Source organism: Arvicanthis niloticus, chromosome 18 (genome assembly GCF_011762505.2).
Source record: "Arvicanthis niloticus isolate mArvNil1 chromosome 18, mArvNil1.pat.X, whole genome shotgun sequence".
NCBI lineage: Eukaryota > Metazoa > Chordata > Mammalia > Rodentia > Muridae > Arvicanthis > Arvicanthis niloticus.
In genome coordinates, this window is record NC_047675.1 from 18,671,042 (window position 1) to 18,694,636 (window position 23,595).

General features: G+C 38.8%; 2 protein-coding genes across 3 annotated transcripts in view; one reads left to right on the top strand and one right to left on the bottom strand.

The window, feature by feature from the left end:
• Rpgrip1l (RPGRIP1 like) overlaps window positions 1–23,152 on the bottom strand; it is a 96,864-nt gene extending 73,712 nt beyond the window's left edge. The window contains exons 1-7 of the mRNA XM_034523082.2: window positions 22,982–23,152; window positions 20,204–20,295; window positions 18,057–18,201; window positions 14,674–14,972; window positions 10,805–10,907; window positions 9,232–9,375; window positions 472–577 (exon numbers count right to left, since the gene is read on the bottom strand). Of these exons, the coding sequence (XP_034378973.1) occupies window positions 472–577; window positions 9,232–9,375; window positions 10,805–10,907; window positions 14,674–14,972; window positions 18,057–18,201; window positions 20,204–20,288 (882 nt within the window). The 5' untranslated portion in view covers window positions 20,289–20,295; window positions 22,982–23,152. The remainder of the gene's footprint in view (window positions 1–471; window positions 578–9,231; window positions 9,376–10,804; window positions 10,908–14,673; window positions 14,973–18,056; window positions 18,202–20,203; window positions 20,296–22,981) is intronic.
• Window positions 23,153–23,212: 60 nt separating this feature from the next.
• The window catches only part of Fto (FTO alpha-ketoglutarate dependent dioxygenase), a 345,735-nt gene continuing 345,352 nt past the window's right edge, over window positions 23,213–23,595 (top strand). The window contains exon 1 of one of the 2 annotated variants that reach the window (XM_034523083.2): window positions 23,213–23,390. In XM_034523083.2, coding sequence (XP_034378974.1) covers window positions 23,346–23,390 — 45 coding nt within the window. In that variant the 5' untranslated portion in view covers window positions 23,213–23,345. Of the gene's footprint in view, window positions 23,470–23,595 lie in introns of both variants that reach the window. The other variant, XM_076915616.1, reaches the window with a different exon arrangement.

Consider the following 23,595-nt stretch of genomic DNA (forward strand, 5'->3'; position numbering starts at 1 on the left):
GTCAGGGCTCCAGATAAATAACTGACAGCTGACACTAGGGGCACTCAAATACCTTCTGATAATGGTGGTGACCAAAGAAACGCAAAACAAAACAAAATTCACATCAAAGAAAGATTTAACATGTAATTACTAAGCTCTTCGTAACTCTGGTCTTTACTGCACACATGTGAAAGTGAAGATCTGTGCCAGTGCAGAGACATCTTCAGTGCTGCAGGCCCATTATGAGCTCAGAAAAAAGGAGATGAAAAGGAATGTTCCTGGTATGAGAGGATTTATGACAGATGCACTTATTGAAGTGACTTAGTTATTTATAAAAACTCAAGTGGCTTCTTAGGAACTTTTATAAATAATATACAAATAGAAGTTACATACATTTAATATAGCAAACATTAAAACTAAAATTTTAGCATTATGACTATTATTAAAAGATTGTTGAATCCTTTTCATTTACAAATAGAATAATCACAGTACCTCTTGAAGCTGAATAAATTTTCCTTCTATGACTGAAAGAGCATTGCTTTTCTCCACTAGTTGTTTATGAAGCTTAATCATTTCTACATTGTCCCGAATATTTGACCTTCAAAGTTGTGTTTAAGAAAAAAGAAAAAAAAGTTAAAAATACAAGTTAAAAGGCAAACAAAAGCCACACACACACACACACGCACATACACACATACACACTCACACGCACACACACACACCAACTATATAGTCAAGTCATTTAAAATTTTCTATTACTGTAATTTACGGCAGGTTATTTAAGAACTAGCCAGTCTCCATTCTGAAAGGTGCATAAATAGACCATCTGAGCTTCCAAACTTGATGGCAACGCTAGCTTCCTCACACTGATAGAAGACTGACAGACCCTTTAGGATGTTTTGAAAGGCCACACAAACCCATCAGTTTTCAGCCAGTAGCATCTACCAGCGAACTTTATGCTTCCTTAAAGGACTGCTCTGTTACTCTCCCGTAAGTGCAGTAGAGGCAGGGGCATCAGTCACTCCCTACCACGCCCTCTGCACACGCAGTATCACAGATTATCATTTATTGGAGTTTCCTCTTGGAGTTTCAACTTTTCAAAACATTTCCCAATAAGGGACTTAGCATTTTATACTAACAATGCCCAAAGTTGGCATTTAAATATGTTGCAGCTGTGCCTTTAGCTGTAAGAGATTATTTGATGTCCACAGGGTATATGGAAACCTTATATGCTGCAATACTATTTTGTATTTTTCCTACTGAGATTAAAGCAAATGTAGAATTTAACAGGAAGATCTTGTTAAAGGTTAATCATAGATCTAAATGAATACCTGTTCTCAGAAGGCATTTATTTTCTTGACAGAAAAAAGGTTCCTTAATTTAATGCCTCATTTAAACTTTTTTTTTTAAATTGTGAGCCATTGATTTTAAGACTTCACTTTAAAAAAAATATAAAGTTAAAAATTTTAAATTCAGAAAATTATTTCAGCATTTAAGCTAAGTAATTTTACTTCTAAGGCTTACCTAGTATTCACATATTGGAAACATTGTCACAGGGCCCAGTGGAACCAGAAATGCACTACAAAGCTCACACATCTGTAAACCAGCTGAGGACTTGAAATACTCCATTTTCCTCTTTGATATTTGAAAGTTCATTGTATTTTGGCATTGCACAGTTAGTTATCCTCACACAGAAGATAAACAAGTCCAAGAACTTGGATCTTTCCCAGGGCACAGTCTTAACACAATGTTAAAATAATTATGTGTCTAAAACAAGTTATCTAGCAGTTCTGAGCACAGAGAAAACAGTTCACTTATTGCTATTTTCCTTGTAGTTACATTTTCATTAAAACATGAAGAAAAATGTATTTTAAAGTATAAAGAAAAGATTCAAAACCATTTTCATTCAAAATATTAAAAAATTTGAAATCAAAATACAATTTACTTTTTTCCCCAGAATTAGTTGGTTTAACCACTCAATAATATATAGCATTTATTGATACAGAAGGACAGAATGTGACTCAAAAATATATGTATGTCCATGCAACAGGTATGTGCCTACTGCCCCACAGAGGGCAGAGGGCATTGGATGTCCTGGGACTTGAGTTACAGATGGTTACGAGCTGCAGTATGGGTCCGGGGACTGGAACCCAGGTCCTCTCCAGAGCCTTTCTCAGTTTTTCACTCTTTTTACTGGGGGAAGGAGGGAGGAGCTAAGGATCAAATCCAGGCAGTTACTCTGATATTTTGTTTTAAAATAAAATTTCCAAGAAGAATCAAATACATTGTAAAATGAATGTCAATAACAAGCAATTACATCTCAGCAGTCAGTTCCTAGTCAGAGCATCCCAAAATGTGATGCTGAATATTCTTTATGGCAAAGGAGAGCAAGGGCTTTAAACATTGTAATGTTTAGACTGGTGGAGTTATACTGAGCATTTCACTGAATGCCTTGGGGTATGGACTTTCTAAAATATTGGTAAGAAAAGAGGCAATGCATTTCATATGAATGCTGCCCAGCACTAGGCATGAAGACAACTGTATTTGGAAACAGCAATGATAATGTGGCACTTGGTCAGTTTATCCCAGAGCACAGATGCTCTGGATATGGCAAAACCTCCACTTCCGTGTAAGGGCTTGGCAGGTAATAGGTATTCTTATTACATTGACTATATAGTTTTTGAGGACATAATCTGAAGATGATAATTTGTCACATACAAGCGCTGGTCAGAGATACAAAGTATGCCCACATTAAAATCAGCCATAGGATACTGGTGGCCTGGTGGTCATGATGTACAACTGAGTCACCTCAGATCAGATGAGCAACTTGACATTTTCACATGGGTGAATTCTAGGAAAAGAAGAAGGGTGGAGGTGATAGGAAGGAGAGAGATGTCACAAAAGACTGATGAGGATGCTGGAAGTGAGTGAGCAGCAGGCATCACTATGCAGCCAGTTGAAGACGGAGATGCCTGTGAAACAAAACCTCAGGTTGGCTTCCTTTGAGAAAGAGGTAGAGAAGTAATGTATCAGCAATATGTTCAGAGATCTCCTCATACGAGCACTGTCTGTCTCTTTACATACATAGGAACAAATCTTCAGGAGGGTGATGTTCTAACAGAGAGAAATCTGATGTTCTAACAGAGAGAACGATGCACAGAACAACATTCAGATGGACTCTGATAGTTGGACAACAATTTATATGAGCTGCATTACGCATGGTTAGATAACCTGCAGATATCAAACATTCTAATTAAATGCCTTATAAACATATATTTCTCAAAATTTAAACAAGGATTCTGAAGAATGATAAAAAGTTAAGCTGGAGAATACAGTGACTTTATTTTCTTTTTGGCTTTCTCTTTTTTATAGACATGATTTAGAATTGTGATTGGATCTTCTGAAACTATGAGAAAAGTTGTTGGCTCCTCTCTAGATTAAACACAAGCTGAAATAAATTAGACTTTATGTTGAAAAAAAGCAACCCAGCTCAACAACCTGTGTGCCAACTTTCTCCTCTATAATTTGAAACAGTCAAGCAATAAACTCTGAAAAACAATTCGAGTGGCAGCCTTGAGAACACGTGACTCCAGCTTCGCTACCGGGCGCCATAATAAATCCAGAAACTTGAAACCCCAGATACACTGGAGAAAGGAAACTTTCAGTGGGGTATGTAATGTATAGTCTAATATGAAAGCATAAGGAGCAGAAATCTTTGCTACAGTTGAAGTCTCATATATTGCACTCCCTAGATGCTCGCCTCCCCTCTTCACCCACTACATTTCATTCCTTGCTACAGTAAGGATTATGAACAGCATACGACAGAGGATGGGGAGAGACCCTGTTACACAGAAGCTGTGCTGGGAGATTCTGGGAAGCAGTGAGGTCACATGTTTATGAGACAGAATGGAAAGATCACTGTGAATAATAGTTTTATGTTAGCTGAGTCCAAAGGATAAGGCTAAAAACAATTTTAGAGATAAGAACATTTTAATATTCTTTTTGAACAGTTGTAGAAACTTGATTATCATATTGTTGAAAGAAATGTGGATCACAATAAGAGAAAAAAACAAACAAATAAAACAGTAGTAATGACGTTTTTCAAGAGAACTATAGATGTTTCTAGTAAACCAATCAGACTGACTTTCCCTAAAATTGTCCAGAATAGATGTGCAGGGTAATGGTTTTGCTCAAAATCACTCCTTGCGATTATGAGTGCAGACGGTTCCCTAATATAAGACTGAATAAAGGACCATGTGTCTATGTAAGTTTAATTTGCTAATACAGCATAATTCTCCTGGTGTTGGGGCAAAGCACAAGCCACAGCTTCAGTACATTCTTAATGTCACCATCCACAAGAATGGAGGGGACAGCTGACAGACTTTCTGTATGCTCGTTCTTACACTGACATAAAGAGAACGGGCATGCCCCAGTGCTGGCCTGGGGCAAGAGCCGCCCAAATCTTGGCTTACTTTCTAGAGATGGCCATGTTTAGGATCAAGTTTAATGGACTTCAATTGGAAGTTTATTGTAACAGCCATGGGAATCTGAGACTTTTTAGTATTTCCAAAAGCTCAGTGGGAAATGTGCTTTTTACTGGCTATTAACCTTGCAAAAGTGAACTGAAGGGTTTTTATTTTTTAAATTCCACTTTATACAATTACTTCAATCCAGTGCAAGAAGAGGTTATTTCACAATTATCTGAAAGAATAAATGGAATGATAGTAGTTCTGATGATTATAAAAAAATCAAAAGTAGGAAAAATGATTGGGCAGGCAAATTTTTCAGATATACAAGGTGTGGGGAGTACATGACTTATTTACAGAGTAGAAGACTACCCATGTCTTACTCATTTATAAGAGAAATAAAGAATTTGGACAAAGTGTGTAAGTGATTGAGTCAACGCTCAAATCTAGTCTTAATAGCTCAATTTTTCTCACTCTTTTAAAAATAGTCGTTCCTAAGTCTTCTCTTTCCATGTACTGTGACATATATGCTAATTCACTAGTTATAGGTCCAGCAATGTACATGAGCATTGGAAAAATGTGTTAAGCTGCTATGTAGAAAAGTCTTATTATTAATAAAAAAGAAAGAAAGAAAGAAAGGAAGGAAGAATGAAAGAAAGAAAGAAAAAAAGAAAGCCACAGATTCAAAAGAATATTATACTTGGGTATAATATTTGTTGATGGAAAAATTCTAAGTTATTAAAAAAACAATAGGGGAACCTGAAAGTATTTTAAAAATGACAGCTCATCCCCGGCATAATAATGTTTGCATGGATATCCCAGGCCCCTGTCATCCTTCCATCAGAGAACCAGATGTGCCCTCTTAATTAGGGGAGCGGGCAATCAGGCAAATCCAAATTGAGGGGTATTCTGCAAACAGCTGTCACTGGACTTGGAAAGTGCAGGAACCATTCTAAAATAAAGAGAACTTAAAAGACATGGCAATGAATACCCGGTCCTCCGTTACACCCTAGATGAAAACAAAACAAAACATACTACTGAAAAACAAAGCTCTAAAGGACATCAGAATAACTTGCATACAGATTTGGGCTGAACATTAAATGATGCTACCGTGTTGTTCATTAAAGGTTCTGAAGAACTATTATGTAGGAGGATGTTTCAACACTTTAAAATCTCCTAAGTGTACGGCAGATGATGTAACAAAAGCACCTCTCAAACTGGAAAGGAAGGAACAGACAAAGGTAAGGGAGGAGAGGGACGTAGGAGAGGGGGAAGAGGGGGCTGAAGGAGGGGATGGAGGCTGGTAAAGAAGGAACTAGAAAAGAAATTGGAGAGGAAAGAGAAAGGAGGAAGAGAGAGAAGAAAGACAGAGGAGGGATCCAGAGCAGAAGGGTTTGTGCAGTAGCAAACCCCAGAAACAGGCTCCTATACCATACTCAGGTAAGGTAGAAGACACCGGTGCTTATCCGACTACTCTGTTTTTCAGTAGGTTTACTGCTTTTCCAAGTGAAATGTTGAGGAGAATTTAGAGTGCTAGGAAGTAATCTTGTCTGTGCAAAAGGGGAGAGAGAAGCCCAGAGGCCAAGCTGTTTCTTATAATGCACGGCTGCAAAGAACCTCTTAGTTTTAAGATTTGACAGTCTGCTGTCTGCCAAAGGGAACAGGGCAAGTCAGAGGGTCTGAAACATATATGGCTTACATTTCATTTCCTCCCTTGGGACATAATGGTACTTACATGATTTTTAATTAAGAAGATAAATAGTACCCTAATATTTATTTTTAAAGAAAGTACAAACTAGTTACACATTTGCTAAGGGTATATTTTTGGAGTTGAAGAAAGTAAATAAAAGGTAAAACTGTTTTGATTTTAATGTCCACGTACATGTGTTCACTGGTTACTGCTTTGCATTTAATTTAAGACAGCCTTTTTAATAAGCAGAAAATGTGCATTTTTATATTGTTTAAATTTTAATATGGATTTTTGTTCAAAACAACAGACATTCAGGCTACTTGTAAATGATACAAGGTTTTTTGCTAATGAGGCATTATGTAGAACATATGCAAAAATCACAACTCAGTCTTCCAAAATAGACCACAACAACAGGAAAAAACATGACTTTAATAAAAAAAAGCAGCAGTGGGGTTTAACTTCAAAGCAATTAAGGGCTTTGGATAACCGAAAGTTTATGTCAGGCTGATGCCAAACCAAACTGGTCTATTAAACACATGCTACGGAGAGTTTCTGTACTGGGCTATGAAAGGCTCTTTGCCATAAATATCGAGTGCCGCCACTCTGCAGATTACAGCTACGTTAGGTTCATGCCTGAGAACAAGGGGTCCAACATCCAGATCAGACTTCTAGAATTTCAAATCTGAAATAATGTACCAGTGGAAGAGAAGTTCAAATATGTTTTCCATTTTGTGATTTCTCTCTATAGTAAATTAGACCAAGTTTTACATTTTCCCCTAAGTTTTTCAATAATTTTCTATTAGCCTCAAAAATTGTTATTATACATAAAAATTTGAGCTACAAGTAAACATAAATTTTAAAAAGACTTGAAGACCTTTATTTTATTTCTTTTGTTTTAAAAACTGTATTCAAGAAGCAATATGCTATTCAACAGAGGTATCTTTCCTTCTAAACAAATAATGTAGATTTTCAGTTTTATAAAATCATTGAGGTAAGGTACTAACTGGCGTATTTCTTTGGCTTCTGTAGCAATTTTCCTTTGCACATAATTTTGTTTCTGCTTCTAATAGTTACTGTGATAAAAAGAGAGACTGTATCTTCTTATGTGAATAATCTAGTCCCATGGAAAGTCATGGCTTAGTTTTCAAGGCCAGTGTTCTGTCATGTGTTGGCCACATTTAGAGTCTGAAAGCATGTGGCCTTGCCTGTCACTCTTTCTGCTCTGCTCTAGCCCAGGACTGAAGGATGTGAGTATTTCCCTCTCAGTTATTACTCAAAGCCTAGCTCTAAGATGAGCAGCTCATCTGGAACAGGAACAGCTATTCCAGTCCACCTTGTTGTCTGGCACCTTGAAGATATAATAGGAAGAGTGGTTCTTGATAACCTTTTACCCAACGATTCAGTAAAACTCACAGGAACATGTCCAAGCCTGAACCTTCCCCAAATAAAATTGTGTGTTGGGGTCTTTGTGTATGTGCGTGACTGTGTAGTGCAGAGGCACATGTTTGGCACCTTTCTTGAGACTGCAGTCCACCTTAGTTTTTGAGACAGGATTTCTCACTGAACCTGGAGCTTGGTGGCTAGATACTAAGTCTAGGGATTCTCTTATTTCTGCCTTCTCAGCCCTAGGATTACAGGTACAAACATAGATGCAGACAAATCATCTATAAATATAAAAATTAAAATAAAAAAGCCTTAAACCCCCTCAAATCTACAACTACACCATCTTTCCTCATATTCTTCACACATTACCACATAGGGTTAGTTTGTTAACACAAGATTAGGGCTGGGGACATAGTTCAGTGGGAAAAGTCACTTGCTGCCAAGCTGCCTGATGACTTGAATTGAATTCCTAGACCCTTTAGCGTGAAAAGAAGTGATTCTTGTAAGTTATTCTTGTATTTCCACAGGGATGCTTGAACAATACATGTGTGTATGCATGCTCACACAGACACATATGAAATAAATAAATGTAATACCAAATTTTTTTTAAGAGAGAGACCTCCATCCACTCTATCTGAAATGAAAAGTTAGTAAATTTTACTAGGTCTTTAAGAGGAGGAACCTGACCACAGAGTGTCACATAGTTCACAAAGAGGAAATAGAAGTCAAGTCACTGAGTCTGATTTTAAAAACATTATGAGATATACCAATAAACCAAAAGAGATACCACTACCAAAGGTAATGTGTGGCTTTTACTTGGGGTTTACTAAAATGATAGTAGAAAGGTATCTTCAGGCACATCTTACTATAAACTGGCTGTTAGGTACTATCAAAGAATGATTATCAATTTTGTTGAGTACAGAGATACCACCTCAAGTGTTTCTGAGTGACTGTGTAGCTGGGGCTAGCTAATTGACAGAAATCAAAGTGTAAGTTTAGATGAAGTAAGACCGAGACACTATATATATATATAAAATCAATCATGGGGGGGGCAGGATTCCATAAGCTACTGTCTTCAGTTTTGTCAAAAGAAAAAACTAGTGTAGAGCAGGAGGTAGGGAGACTGGTGAACAGAAGTCTTGTTCAATGTACAACATCAACACAAAAGAAGAAAAAAATGAGATGAGAACCAAAAATTCACAATGGGAGACATGAACAAAAATATTATTTTATAAAACATTAATAATGCAATAGTGGCAAGGAAATATTGCCAGGATGCACCATAAGCCACAACAATGTGGGAATTTCTTGCAAACTGAGTCCAAGGAGACATGCCATCTTTGTGCTTACCTGCTGCTACAGCACTGTGGAACCACAAGTCTGAACAAACCTATACGTAAGCCTGGATGTCTACACATGGTACAACAGCTCTTGTCACCCATAGTAGTGTGGATTTCTGAAGTCTTGACAAGTGGAGTACACAAGCATAGACAAGATGAGAGTAGGCTGCCAGCCATAGGACAGCTAGGGAAAACTGCCCCTTCCTTACAGGAGTACCTCATACTGTTAGTAGTAGGTCTACAGAATTTCTATTAAATAGAAAGTTTTAAAATAGTTTGGATTTTGGATCATAATTTAGATTTTTATGGATCATGATAAACTATTTAAAATTAATTTTGAGCATATCAAAGTGACATTTCAGTTTTAACATACCTCTGATCTGTAGCTTGCTGTTCTCGAAGCTGAAGAAGAGATAACTCAATTTCATTTTCTTTTCTTTTCAACTGAGTTTTCAGGATCTCTGCCAAGTGTTCTAACTCTTCTATCTGGCCTCTCTGTGACTGAATAACATTTTCTCTAAAATAAAGAGTCTTGATAAGAATTCGCAGTTTGAGGAGAAATTTGTAGTACTTAAAGTTTGTACAAAGATGTTTTTTTCTTATAATATAGGGCAAGCAAAAGTTAATAAAGTGGCTTTACTTCCTTTGCATAGAGTGAAATAGCGACCGATCCCATGTGATGACTGGGACGACTCATGAGATGGCCTTTAAGATACTGCCCTAGGCATTGGACTGGATTGTGGTTGAATTTAGTTTAGTATGTACTGATCATCTACTGGATACTTTATAATATAATTCAAATGTCTTGCTCTTTTATATGTGCACAGCTGCCATATCACCCAACGAATACTTCAGAGAGCAAGCATGTAACATGCAAACATAACTAGAGATTCCAGCATGCCTCACCTCTTCCTTGTCTGGCAGCATCCCAGTGCAATGAGCCTTGGGAAACTGCTATGAACCCTAGCTTTTCACTTGATTGTCTATGAATGAGAAAACATTTAGTCTTTTATTTTCTTACAGGTTGACTGCTAGTGTGACTCGTATTTAAAACATGCAAAAGAAAACATTTCCAATCTGTATCATATTTTTCTTTGGCAGTGTTCTAAGGTTGATACTCTTAGTGTAATGCTTTCTTTCCTTATTTAATGTTCTGAAGATCCAGGTGAAGGCTTATGGATAAGTTCATTTGTACAACTCACTGAAACCACTAGGCACTGATGAACTAGAAAAAAGCTGATGAATGTGTCAGAAGGAATGTTTCTGAGACCATGGCACAATGAAGAATTCAAGTCTCACAGAAGCACAAGAAATCCAGAGCTGAAATCCATGTATATCAGATACTCCCAAACTTTCAAGGCATTCTTCTCAAAGCCCCTGTCTTCCCCAAAAGGGTTGAATCAGAATCTAAAATATTATCTGTAACTTCTTGGGAATGAAAATGTTGTCTTTAAGCTGGGTGGTAGTGGTGGTACAAGCCTTTAATCTCAGCGCTTGAGAGGCAGAAGCAAGTGGATCTCTTTGAGTATGAGGCTAGACTGGTCTACAGAGTAAGTTCTAAGATAGTCAGGTCTACATAGTAAGACCCTGTCTGAAAAAAGAAAAAGAAAAGGAAAGGAAAGAAAAGAAATGAAAAGGAAAAGAAAAACATTGTCTCTAAAGTTCTAAAGCTGGGACTGCTCTCAGTGATGGGACTTTAGGTTACTCCTTTGGTGGTAAAATTAACAGCAATCCTGCTATCAGCTAGATAAACTACCCACTCCCCATATTTTATTGAGAACAAGTCACATAATGGCTGTCATTACTCCATAGAACTAGCTGTATTTTAGTAAAGCAAATTATTTATACATACTCTGATTTTGTTTACAATAAAGGAGAAAGAGGGATCAAAATAAGACATAATCAATATACAAAGTTCTAAAATGACCATAAAAAAGAATACATACAAATTTCTTATTTCTCCTCTGGCTTCTTCAAGTAAACTATTGCTGTATTTTGTGAGCGTGGGTTGTACAGTTTCTGCTTCATCTACATTTTGAAATCTTATACCTAAAAATAAAGTAGTAAAGTATTATGGAAAGAAAGTTAGAAAAGACAGATCCTTGATTTACTGTAAGTATATTTATAATAAACACTACATGTGTTCTTACAAAGAGCAGCAGAAGCACAGGCTAAGGAGACATGGGCCTCAGCTACCAGCCAGGAGTACCTGAAACACAGCAAAAGCACTGTCCACCGAACAACCCTGCTAAAGAAACCATCTAGAAATAAATTGATACATTATGGGACTTAGAACTTCTATCTCAATTTCTAAAAACCTACCATTTTTAATTTAGGGATTCATAATAAAAACAAGGGCATATGGAGGAAATAATTCAACCTAGGGTAAAACCAAATACTACTGTTGTACTAAAGGAACGTAGCAATGAAATAACTTCCTACTGACTTTCTACCACACTCATGGATTGTATATATGCTCAGCCATCAACAGAGAAGCTTCCTCCTGCAACAGATAGGAGCCAGCACAGAGAGCCACAGCCAGACGGCCGGCAGAGAGAGGCCTTGGAGTACTCAGTGACATGCACAGCACATGATACTGGGAGTCAGAGGACAACTTACAAGCCAGCTATCTCCTTCCACTTTATGGATCTGGGTAACTGATGGCCGGGCACAGGCTTGGGGGCATGCACCATCTCTCTAATCCCTTGTTAGTGTTTTGGATAGTGTTTTTTTTATAGTGGTCTTCTATATTTTATCATAAACATCCCTTGATCTTACATCCTTAATTTGTGTCATATTTTTTTTGCTTATTCAATCTCAATAAGAAAATCTATCTTTTAAAAACAGCAATCTGAGGGCAAATCAACAGTAAGATCTCTTACAATCAGGCACACACTTAGGAGGCTGAAACAAACAGACATTTGAGCCCAGAAGTTTGAGCAAGCCTGGGCAACAAAGGGAGACATTCATCTTAGAGGAAGAAAACATTATATGAAGCTTGACAAGGACAGTCTACTTGTTAAAAGTCAGACATACTTTTAATTATGTATGCTACTTTCTAGTTCTGGGATCATTAGAGATTAAGAGAAAAGAGAAACAAATGATGCAGACTTTAAGCGGAGACTGGACCAAGATCTGGTCCAAGATGAGCACAGAAAAAAGTCTCTATAGAAGAGTTTAACCTTTTCAAAATGAGAAATTTCACTCTGTTAGGTTGAGAGATGAAGATAGACCTCACTCACCCTTCCTGATACAGTCATTGTCTACTGCTGTAACATACAGTGAAGAAAAGGAGAGGGTCTGCTTAAAACATTACAGACTTCACTGTGCTACAACTGGCCAGTTATATACAAAGCTATAATAATACTAATTCCCAAGCTTTCCCTATATAATCATGGGAAAATTCAAAATTAGCAATGGAATTAAAAGACTACACTAAAAAAATGTCAAAATTTGGTTATTAATTAGTAAGCGCGGTCATTATTTCTGATGAATGGTCATTACATATCCCTTTTGGTTTTGAGATGACTGTCTGATATAGTCCAGGATGGCTTCAAATTCTACATCCCCTTGTCTTAGTCTTTTTTTTTTTTTTTTTTTTTTTTTTTTTTTTTTTTTTTTTTTTTTTTTTTTTTTTTTTTTTTTTGGGTTTTTTGAGACAGGGTTTCTCTGTGTAGCCCTGGCTGTCCTGGCACTCACTCTGTAGACCAGGCTGGCCTCGAACTCAGAAATCTGCCTGCCTCTGCCTCCCAAGTGCTGGGATTAAAGGCGTGTGCCACCACTGCCCGGCTTGTCTTATCTTTTAAAGAATAATTCTTCATCATCATCACCACCACCACCCCCTTATGTATAAAATGTCCACTTTTGCCTGTGTGTGTACCATGTGCATCATGGTGCTCACAGAGGCCAGACAGGATGTTAGATACCCCAGAACTGGAGCTACAGATAATTGTGAGCTGTCATGTGGGTGCTGGGAATGGAACCCAGGAAGAGCAGCCAGTGCTCTTAACCAATAAGCCATCTCTCCAGCCACTTGCCTCAGTCTTAAGAGTACTAGGTGTTGGATTACAGGCTTGTACCATGCCTAGGCACTAATGACTATATTTTAAAGGCATATGTATTTACGAATGTTTTTGCTTCACTGGTTCTCCACAATAAGAGCTGTGTCCACATAATGCCAATCCCACATGAACCAACACTTGCCATCAAGTCTTCTGTGTGCAGGCAGAGAGTAATGGTGCTCCACAGCTGTTTCAGGGTCTCCTTTGTCTAGAGGGAATCTGGGCCACAGCCCCACCGCAACCTAAAAATCAGGCTCCTGTCCCAGTGCCAAAGGCAGTCTTGAAGAGTGGATGTTTAAGATTAATGCTGGGAATGGCACCTCAGGTTTACTCACAGGCCATGACTAAGTATTCATCACCATTTAGACATAGTGTGTGATTTCTGTGTTCCAGACTTTACACATGGGGAAGTGATTTTAAATCACAAAGAGGATACAAGCACAGGAAGATATTTATTTGTAAGTTGTGCTTAAAGATTGATGCTCTATGGATCATTTTAAAAACAAACATTTTTTAATAGAGGGGAGGGTAAATTGATCTCTTTGATTTGAACAGTAATTAACACAAGTAGCTTGTCATATCAATTTAAAGTTTGGGCATAACTTTTATTTAGCATGAAAGACCTGGCAGCCCTCCCATATCACCTAATCCACCACCATTTCTAGATGAGAAAACTGAGGCTCAGAGAGGATGTGACTTTAAGGAAATGTTCCTAAGTGAGGAGCTCCTGCTTTCCTTCTTATCTAACCTGGCATTATCATTGTTCCATTTTATAGATGGGGAAAATGAGGCTGAGAGGTCAAGGGGTGACTTGATATAAAGAACAATTTGCGGCAGTGTGTGTGCTTTCTGATTTATAATTCGTTGTGCTCACTTTGATTATACCCAAAGGCTACTGCAATCTCACACTGCTGGCAACAGCTAAGCCCTTTCATCCTGCAGCTGCCTCCTGTCTGTGTGGAGGCCATACTGACTTCAAAGGCACACTATCTAGGGAAGAGACAGTGTTAACATTTTGCCTTGGAAAAACTATAACATCCCCCACCCCCACACCGCCTCCTTCTGTTCATATGGTGTTTCCTCTTTCCTCAATGAATTATAACTAACTAAAGGCTTACATCATGTTTTAATATTACAAAAGATGTTGGTTATTTCTATGAAGCATATTCCAAACAAAGATCAATTAGAGCTAACAGTTTATTTCTTTCTCTAGGAGTAGCATTTTAAAAAAGCAACTTAACGTATTTATGTGCTTTTAGTCTCAATTTAATAAGTTCTTCTGAGGATGGGAAGAATGGGGGCTTGGTGCCTAAATTTGTTTGGTCTGTGAGATTGATTTGTAATACAGGAGGCTTTACCACATTCTTTCCAGTGTGAAGAAGCTGATGCCATAACTATTTTAGAGATGGATGAGGCCCTATAACCACTGGTTTGTGCTTCTTACATGTAAAGGAAACTGCAAGTCAACAGAGGTGGTTTGTCCTTGTTCTCCAGCTGCAGAATGCAGGGGTACGAACCCAACTGTATATGCCTATTATTGGATTTGTCACTGTGTTACTAAATAAGGTAGAGTGACCTAGGGATTGACTCCTGAATAAAACCATCCTTGTTACAGCACTATGATCAGACAGAAAGCAGCCTCAAACTGTCCCAACCCCTTTTGAAGACATGTGAAAGCACAAGTAAGAAACAAAGCTTTGTGTGTCAGTGGGCCACAGGCTCAGACTAAGTCCAGGGTTTGTGGAATGCCTTACCTTTCCCGGGGCATTCCTGCAAGCCTGCACTGGCACTTGCTTTCCTGCGGCCGGTGTTAATGCGAGCCTGCACACGACTGTATGACGTCTGCCTGTGCCCCTGGACCTGGAGCTGCTGTTTGGCTGATATCAGCCTGTTTTTGAGAACTTCATTTTGTCTTTCAAGCTCATGAACTTTTTCTTGCAGCTGTTCAATCATTTCTTCCATTTCCACATCTCGTCCCAGCCGCTTGGGGCCGCCACCAACCCGCTCAGATCTTTTCTTGTCATTAACTAGCCGTATTAACTTGGTGGCCATTCTAGGGAAATAATAAAAAGATGAAAAGGAATGTGAGAAGTGAGCATAAAATGCATTCTGTTGAAAGGAGCATAATCACTGTGAAGACTTCAGTGCAGAACCTGCGTAATAAATCTCAGGTTTTGATGTAACTATTACTGCCTGTGAAGAGTCCTTTGATGATAATTGAAACCACTGGGCAACAATCTGCTTTATAGCACTGACAAATAGCAGTTTCCTAAGGCTTATCATTTAAGGTTAGTAAAGAGAGGACACATATTTACCCCATATGTTCCAGAAATGCAATTTTTAACGCATGACCTTATATAGGAACGTTGAATGCACTTAAACATAGTCACGGAGTGTGGATGTGGTGGGCCGTGTCTACAACCCACAGTGAGCTACAACTTTTGGAAAGTGAGCTAAAATTATGCAGATTTAGGTAGTATAGTATCTTAGCCTTCTATAGGATTAAGACAAGGAAACGCATAAAAACGCATAAAAATGATGGAATTCACAGATGGACACATATAAAATCTAACAAAAATTTCAAAAGAAACCAAAATGTGACCCTAGATGTTGGTTACTGCTCAACAAATGTTTGTGTTTAATTTCCAAAAATAATTATATGCAAGAAATATTATCTTAATGATACTTAAGGTTTTTGACATAAATTGTTCTCCTGACATCTTAGGAACTTATACCTTTGACTCTTTCCCGTTTTGATAAAAACTGGTCAGACAGAACAAAAGGCAGAGCGGGCACATGGGGTGATGTAATATACACGCATGGAAAACATGCCTGACAATGAATGGAAAAATCTTGGCAGGACAAGAAAGAAAAGGTGGCTTTGATGAGAGACACAAGTTCAAGACTTTACAAAATTGGTCGCACATCTTCAATAGCTGATTCTAGTTTATAGTGAATCTATTTTTATAAAGACCCAGACAGGAGATTGGAAATAAAAACACACTACATTTTTCTTTAAGTGGGGTTTGCTTTATTTTAGCATGGTTATGGACAGAAGCTTTTACTTAAGGGAACAAAAGTGAAATAAAAAAAAAAAAACTTAATAGCTTTGGGATGTCATAGAACAACATTTTTCCCCCAAGCAGAGTCTTCTGTAAATGCGGTAGTAACACATGTCTATCTACACTTTTGGCTACCCAGCTACAGCATGTGGCATCAGGGAGAGCTCTGCATAACAAAATCAGTGAAGATTGTTTTCTCTTTCCCTGGAGGCACATCCACTAAGGATGCTTTATAAGGATATTGGATAATAAAAACCAAGATCCAAGAGAACCACAAACATCCTAGTAAAATAATCAGTGGATTACTTCCTCCTTTTCTACCCAGTCCAGTAGATGATATGTCATTGGAAAATCTGACCAGGTATCACCATCCAGCAAAACCACACGCTTCCTTGCCCAGGAATTAATAAGTTTAGAGTCCTGTGCCCTACTCAGTGTTCTATCGATAAAATAAGATATTCACCCAAATGAGAAGCCAGTTAAATATTTGAATACTTATTACAGGAAGGTTGGCACTTAGAAACAGATTGCATTAAAAAGAAAGGTCCAGATTTAATATAAAGACCAGTCATCTAAAGAACGAGGAATGATTTTTAATGGATAGTGATAGTGTCTTCTAGTTCTTGACATTATGATGCTCAAGTAAACTTCACAGAGGACATAAGACTGCATGTGCTTGTTTAGTCATAGGAATCATTTTCATTTGTTTAAGTTATTAATGATTTGCAAGTCATCTGGTGAGGTATGAGTATTTAAAAAGGCAATTTATAAAAATTCGTATTTACACAAAAGATGATGCTAACTCGTACCTTAAGGATAAAGGTAAAGGCTGTCTATCCATGCATGGATCTAGGCCAGTGTCAATGAGGTAAGGCTGAGGAAGTGTCTAGAGCTGTAGGCCAGTGTTCAGTGGGTAGGTACTCCCATAGCCTAATAAAGTCTCAGGGGAGTAAATGCCTGAGCACAGGACAGTGGGAGAAAGATGCTAGAACACATTTACAACTTGACTCCTAGAGCAGTCCCCCTCCCCATTAAACTATGTGGCTCATTAATAATTAAGTTGTTTTTATTTTTTGGATAGGACAAATTACTAATAAGGTCAGGTTGTGAATTCCATTCTTTTACTGACCAATTAGGTATCCAAAGAAAAAAAAGTCTAGTGGTCACAGACTTCATATGTCATGTTGTTTGGTAGACCTGAGTGTGCTGTTGGCAGAAATGGATCAGGCACATCCTACAAACAGCAACTTCTATGTCTTAAAACCAACTCGAAGTTGAAGGCTTACACCTGGCTGGCTGGCGGGCTTGAAAGCAGTCTAGAGAGTAGACGTGAAGTGGAATCCCTTTTGTACGCTACATTCTAAACAGGAAGCCACATCCTTCCTTAAGTGGCCACGTTCCTTTTCCTTTGAACCTAGAACATGACTACAGTACAGATGTGTGCACACTTCAGTCTCCAATGCCAGGCACTCAAAGGATGGGCACAGTATTTCTGAGTAAAATAGAATTAAAAAGAAACTACACTGAAAACATCATTCTTGCATACATAGTTTACATGTCCATCAAAAGTGACAATGTGCATTTTCAAAAATGGTAGAGCCTGTTTGAAATAAATACAGAACCAAGACTAATTCAAGTGAAGTTAAACATGACCCACATATAAGTGATGTTTTCATTAGTAAATCCCAAATCATAAGGGAACACACATTCTAACAAGTTGCAATAGTTAATTACTTTTAAAATTTTTATGGCATTAAAAAAAACAGATGCTTGGCTATCTGCTTATTAAGTCATAAATATTAACCCAAAAGTTATTTATAGATCTAATACACTCATGGCACTCTTAGCTTTTAGCTGTGTTTTTTCAAATGGTAACTTCAGACATAATAAACACAATCCTCTTGGTTTATTATTCTACTTTGTAAGATTTTCCATTTTTAAAAAATTCTATTTATTTATAACCTGCCTGTTCCAGAAAAGATTGAAGGTGGGGCTTTCAATTAAGTTTATAAAAAACTATATCCTTCAAACTTTACAGAGTTAAAAAAAAAAAGCTAAAAGCTTTTTATCATAACCTTTTAATTTTATCCTCTTGCTTGCGGGCATGCTGTTTAAGTAAAATGTTCTCATCATGCAAACGTAAAAATCTGTCTTCCAGTTCTTCACGACTGACACGTGACACTGCCTGGCGAGCCTTTACTGTTCGTGCAGTTGAGGTTTCTGAAAAAATGCCAAGGTAATTAATTGTAGCATCACTTAAAACAGTCTCTGAAACCTGATAACTGTTGATATTAAAATAATCTCTGATGCATTCCTACTTTGCATACTTTTTGCTTTTCCCATTTTTTTGGTTTTACGAGATAGGATTTCATGTAGCAGAAGTTAGTTTCACATTTGCTCTGTGGCTAGGATGACCCTGAACTCCTGACCCTCCTGCCTCTACTTTCTAAGTGCTGTGATCACAGGCGTGTACCATCACACCCAAATTTCTCTTCTTTTGATCTACAAATTGAGTTGTATTTGTTGTTGTTATTGTTTTGTTTTTTAGAAAACTGTTCATGGCAACAACCTTCGGTGAGATCTTTGTAATTAGTGCTTCACATACAGTATTAGGGATCTGAGCAATGCTTTATTCACAGGTGTGGACTTGATCACCTTTTCAGAATATAGGGGTTAACTGGTTCAACAGATTTCTTATTCCTATTCTGAGTGCTATAAAGCTCATAGTTAGAAGAGCTAGGCTGCCCAGTCTGGGAATGAAGCTCACCAGGACAAAGCACGTGCCTAGCATGTGCAAGGTTCAGTCACTAACATGGCAGCAAGAAGTCATCTTTGTATCTGCAAATCTCTATGTATTTTTGACAGAGACAAAACTGGAACAATTCAGTAAACATAATATTTTTAGGACTTTTTTTTTCTGAGCTAAGGAGCTAGGATGTAGAAAAATAAAATGTAAAAACAAATACAAATTCCCTAGAAATAAAGAAAAATCCAAAACCTGTGATTTGAAAGTTTCGTAGATCATTTGTCTATAAGCTGTTTAACATGTTGAAACTTAACGTTTTGACCTGACATAGTGGCATATAATTTTTAAAAAGTCCCGGCACTCAGGAGACAGAGGCAGGCAAAGATCTGGGAGTTCGAGCCCAGCTTCGTCTTTATAGTGAGTTCAGGGCCAGCAGAGTATACAAAGTAAGACACTGTCTCCAAAACCAAACCCAACCCAACCCAACTCAATCCAATCCAACCCATCCCAACCCAATAAACTTCTGTAACTTTTAAGTATATGCACATATTTAATTTCAATTAATATTAAAGACTGAGGATGGCTACTGGTGATAGGGATTGGACTTACATAATACCAAAACCCAATTTTAAATACAAATTTATTTGTATTTGAATACCCGACACTGGTTCCATTATCTAAATCAAAGCCCAAGCATCCTTCCTTTTAATAATAGGTAAGGTCAATTTGTTCTCAAAGAACCATATTCTGACTACCTTTATAATATACTTAAACCTGGCCCCAGACATTGTCATAATTAAAAGGTGTATGTAGAGTTCTTATGATACATTTTGAACCCCAGCCTTCTACAAGCAAGGTTAGTGGCATGGGGGTTTGACTAGCTGTGTCACAAACATGAACCTGGCTCTCCAGTCTATGTTGTTCCTTAAAGCAGTGCTTTGCCTTCTCAGTTGGAAATACTCTTCAGCTCTAGAGGAACAGTAAATGCTAAGAGGATGAAGAAAGCCTTTAATGTATATTAATGTGGTTGAAAACTCACTATCACTTGCATAAACAGGCCATTTTGAGATACTCTACTTGAAAGGCAAAAATTTTAAAATATGGTATTTCCTCCCATATAAAATTTAAACATAAAGAAGTGTTTTAATGGTGAATGTGATTTAAACCAGGCAATTCGGTTTGTAGGCCTGATACTCTATGCAGTTTCTACTGATGTGTGGAATTTTAAAAAGATGATTTATAACAACTCTTTATCAGAACAGAGGGGGATCTTGCATTTGCTATGAGCTGTTGATAATTGATGCTCGCAGTAAAATACCATATGTGTTTTAAACTCTCCCCCTTGTTTAGTCCAATCAAGAGCTATACAGTTACTTAAATGGCTGGCTTTGTATGACTATCAGAAATACTTTAAATTAAAAGTAAAGAAATTACTGATCAAAGTTCATAACTGTAATAAATAACAGGTGGCCAAACCTTGTAACCCTCCAACTCCAAAGAGGTTTAGACCTGTATCTTTCACCGGCAGGTCTCCTGCTGTCTCGTCACTTGGGCCAGACATGGCCTATCTGTGGAGAAAAGAAAATTCAAACAAACTCTTCCTAAGTTATTGCATTAACTACGCAATGGAACGAGCCAAATAAAGTGACTAGGAAACTAGAACTTTAATGGACATGTTATTGCCCACATGTGCCGCCTGAACAAGATAAAAGGTCCCCTTCTAGAAGGAACACTGCATCCAATCATGAGGACTGTCTGCTCTGAGCAGAGCATTTCCTACAGTCCTCTTAGGAAATGAGCTAAGATTATCACTCTTCCTTTCCTTATTCATATCTCTGAAACAAAACCAAACCCTTCGAAGTTTAGAAATACTTCTATCCCTACTCCTTTCCTTGAAGAAAGCATGAACTCTAGGGACAAGCCCCCCCCCCCCAAAAAAAAAAAAAAAACCAAAACCAAACCCAAAACAAAACAAAAACACAAACAAACAAAAACTGCAACTCAGGTCTGTACTCAAGTCAAATGGCTTGTTCTACTATCTCAAAGTTGGTCAAGTCATTACGTTTACCTAATTTTAAAAACAGAACAAATTATACCCATCTTGTAGTTATTCTAAAAGCACGTGAGACAGACACAAACCAAAGGCATTTAGCAAATGTGCTGGGAACGCCGAGAGTCTAGGGATGCCCACTGACTGCACGGTGTGCAAATGAAAGGCTCCATGTGTCCATGGTGTGATTTGACTTTTGTTGTACCCTGTCTTTGTTACTTCACGTAGGTTCCAGGGATTAGCTACCTCAACATATGGCTTGTCTGGCTTGTTCTAGAACTTTTAGTTTCTTTTCTCTATAGAGACATACCATAGTAACTTAGTTTTGTATGTGGACATGAATATACAGTATACAGTAAGCAAATAAATAAATAAATAAATAAATAAATAAATAAATAAGTACATTCTCGATTTCCATCTTGACCTTCCTTGAAAGGTCTAGGTGTAAATTGTTAGTGACGTGCCCTTGTTAAGGAAGAGACTTTCACGTTCTAGAATGTTAGCTGTAGAATGTGAAGACCAGGAAGTTAGAATGCTTGTTCATCTTGTTCACCTCTGTCTCAGAAGCTGGCACAGAGTGTGGCAGGCACGCTCAGCGAGCAGCATTGAGCAGCATGTACTAAGCAGTCATGGACAAAGGGAGCTATTAGGTTCCAGTGTCTGAAAGCTGAGACTTGGCTGCGTACATGTGCATGAAGTGTATCTCTTAGAGACAGGGTCTGGAATTTTGACTGGAACTCAGGATGGGCTAAGAACCACTGCTAGGGACAGACGTCTCAAAGTATGACTACAGAAGGTGACGCTGACACATACTGCTCAGCAAGTTTACAGCGTGCATAAGCAATGGCTACTCAAATGGTTCCTGTTATACGAACAGACGCTAAGACAAGCTGGCTCAATTGCTCACAGTCATTCATTCAGGAATTAGTTGTTTGGTGATATTCTGGTTATCACGACTGAGAAGAAAACTGTTACTGGCCTGAGGTAGGTAGATGCTCCCTCCTTGTTCTCTATGATCCGCATACACTCGTCTCTGCCTTCCTCAAGTCCAGTGCTTTGATCTTGCTCCAAAGGCTTTTCTTTAGCTGTCTCTTCTTCTTTAGCTGTCTCCTTCAGAGCTCAGCTCAACTGAACCTTCCTTAGACAAAGCTTCCCTTACCGTTCCATCTTTTCTTCCTGGTTTCTAACTTTTCTTCTTCAAGGGAAGCCTATGCAGTCTAGGTTGACATAAAATTCACCAAAAACACTAAACACATTGCCCTCAAATTCTCTATTTTGTTTTTTCTTTCTTTCTTTCTTTCTTTCTTCTTTTTTTCTTTTTTTTAGATCTCACTATGTAAACCTGGAATTCAGAGATCTACCTGCCTCTACTTCTGGAGTGCTACAGCCTTGGTCATTATCCCAGAGTTGTTTAGTAATTCATTGTCTTGGAATTCATTTTTAGCCTAGCATATTATATTTTCACAACTATATCATAGTTTCTTGCTTGTATCTGTTCCCCTACTGCCCCACCTCCATCTCTCTGGCTTCCTGGTCTCCTTCCTTTTCCAAAAAGTCCCCTTTCTGCTATCTGATGTCATATAGAGGGCATCAATGCTACCATTTGTTGAATGAATGCATGAATGCCAGGCACTGAGTTTAAACAAAGTCTTTGCCCCTGTAAATGCTTTAACAGACTATGGGAGTAGTCAGATGGAAAACAGTAATAAAGAATAAAGATAGGCCACTAGAAATTGACTGTGGTCGTAGGAGCTTGAGGCAAGACCTATTATTGAATTCGAGACCAGCATGGGCTAAAAAGCTACTTTAAAGCCAGCCTGGGATACACAGGGAGACAGACCCCTTAAAAAAATCAACAATCAGCAACAACAGCAGTAACAATAACAATAACAAGAAGCCTCCTGGGAGGCTTAGGTTCTACCATCCAATCCCAAATCCTAGGAAATAGAGCGAACTGTGACTGTAACCTTCGAGTTGTAGGACTTAGGGTTGCCAACTCTTATCAGCTAGGTTTCTGGCCGGGCAGGCGGTCAGGGTGGACTGTGGTGCAGGCCTGAGTAAGTGGAGGTGTGTCGGGATGGACTGCTTTTTCACGCAAGGATCCCAGGTCTATCCCGGGCTTCGGAGCAGACTCTAGGCCCTTAGCTGTGAGGCAGAGGAAGGGTGGGCCAACCTGCTTAGCCCCCACCTCACAGGGTACTCACCTCCGCGTTCGCCCTCAGCTAGCTACCGTTGCTATGGCGCCCAAGGCGCGAGCCTCTGCAGGCCCAGAGCAGCACGGGAAAACTACAAGTCCACTGGGAAATGTAGTTTTCCATAGGCTCCCGGCCGTCGGCAGGTCGCGTAGCGGACTACGCTAAACCCGCTGGCTGACTGGAGAAATTCGGCTCCGAAGCCCAAGGAGTTCTCGGGAGTCTCGCGGAGCATTCTGGGAGGGGTAGTTCTTCTAGGTATTCGAGAGGATGGCGCCAGGCGGGAGAGAGCCGTTGAGAGAACTACACACAGGAGGCGGGGTTAGGGGCGAGGGCGGACACGGCCCACGGTGGCGAAGGCGGCTTTAGTAGCAGCATGAAGCGCGTCCAGACAGCGGAGGAACGAGAGCGGGAAGCTAAGGTATGTGGGGCTCCGGACAGCTGGGTTTCTGCGTCAGTCCGGGGCTAGAGGCAGGGAACCTGCGGACCCGCTGGGATGGGTGAGTGGATGCTCGGCGTTAAGCTAAGAGATGTCAGGGCCTTGTTTGCAAGAGACCTGCAGACGTGGTGTGTGTGAGTGTGCGCGCGCACATCTGTGCTGTAAATTCGTATTGCTCTGGATGCAG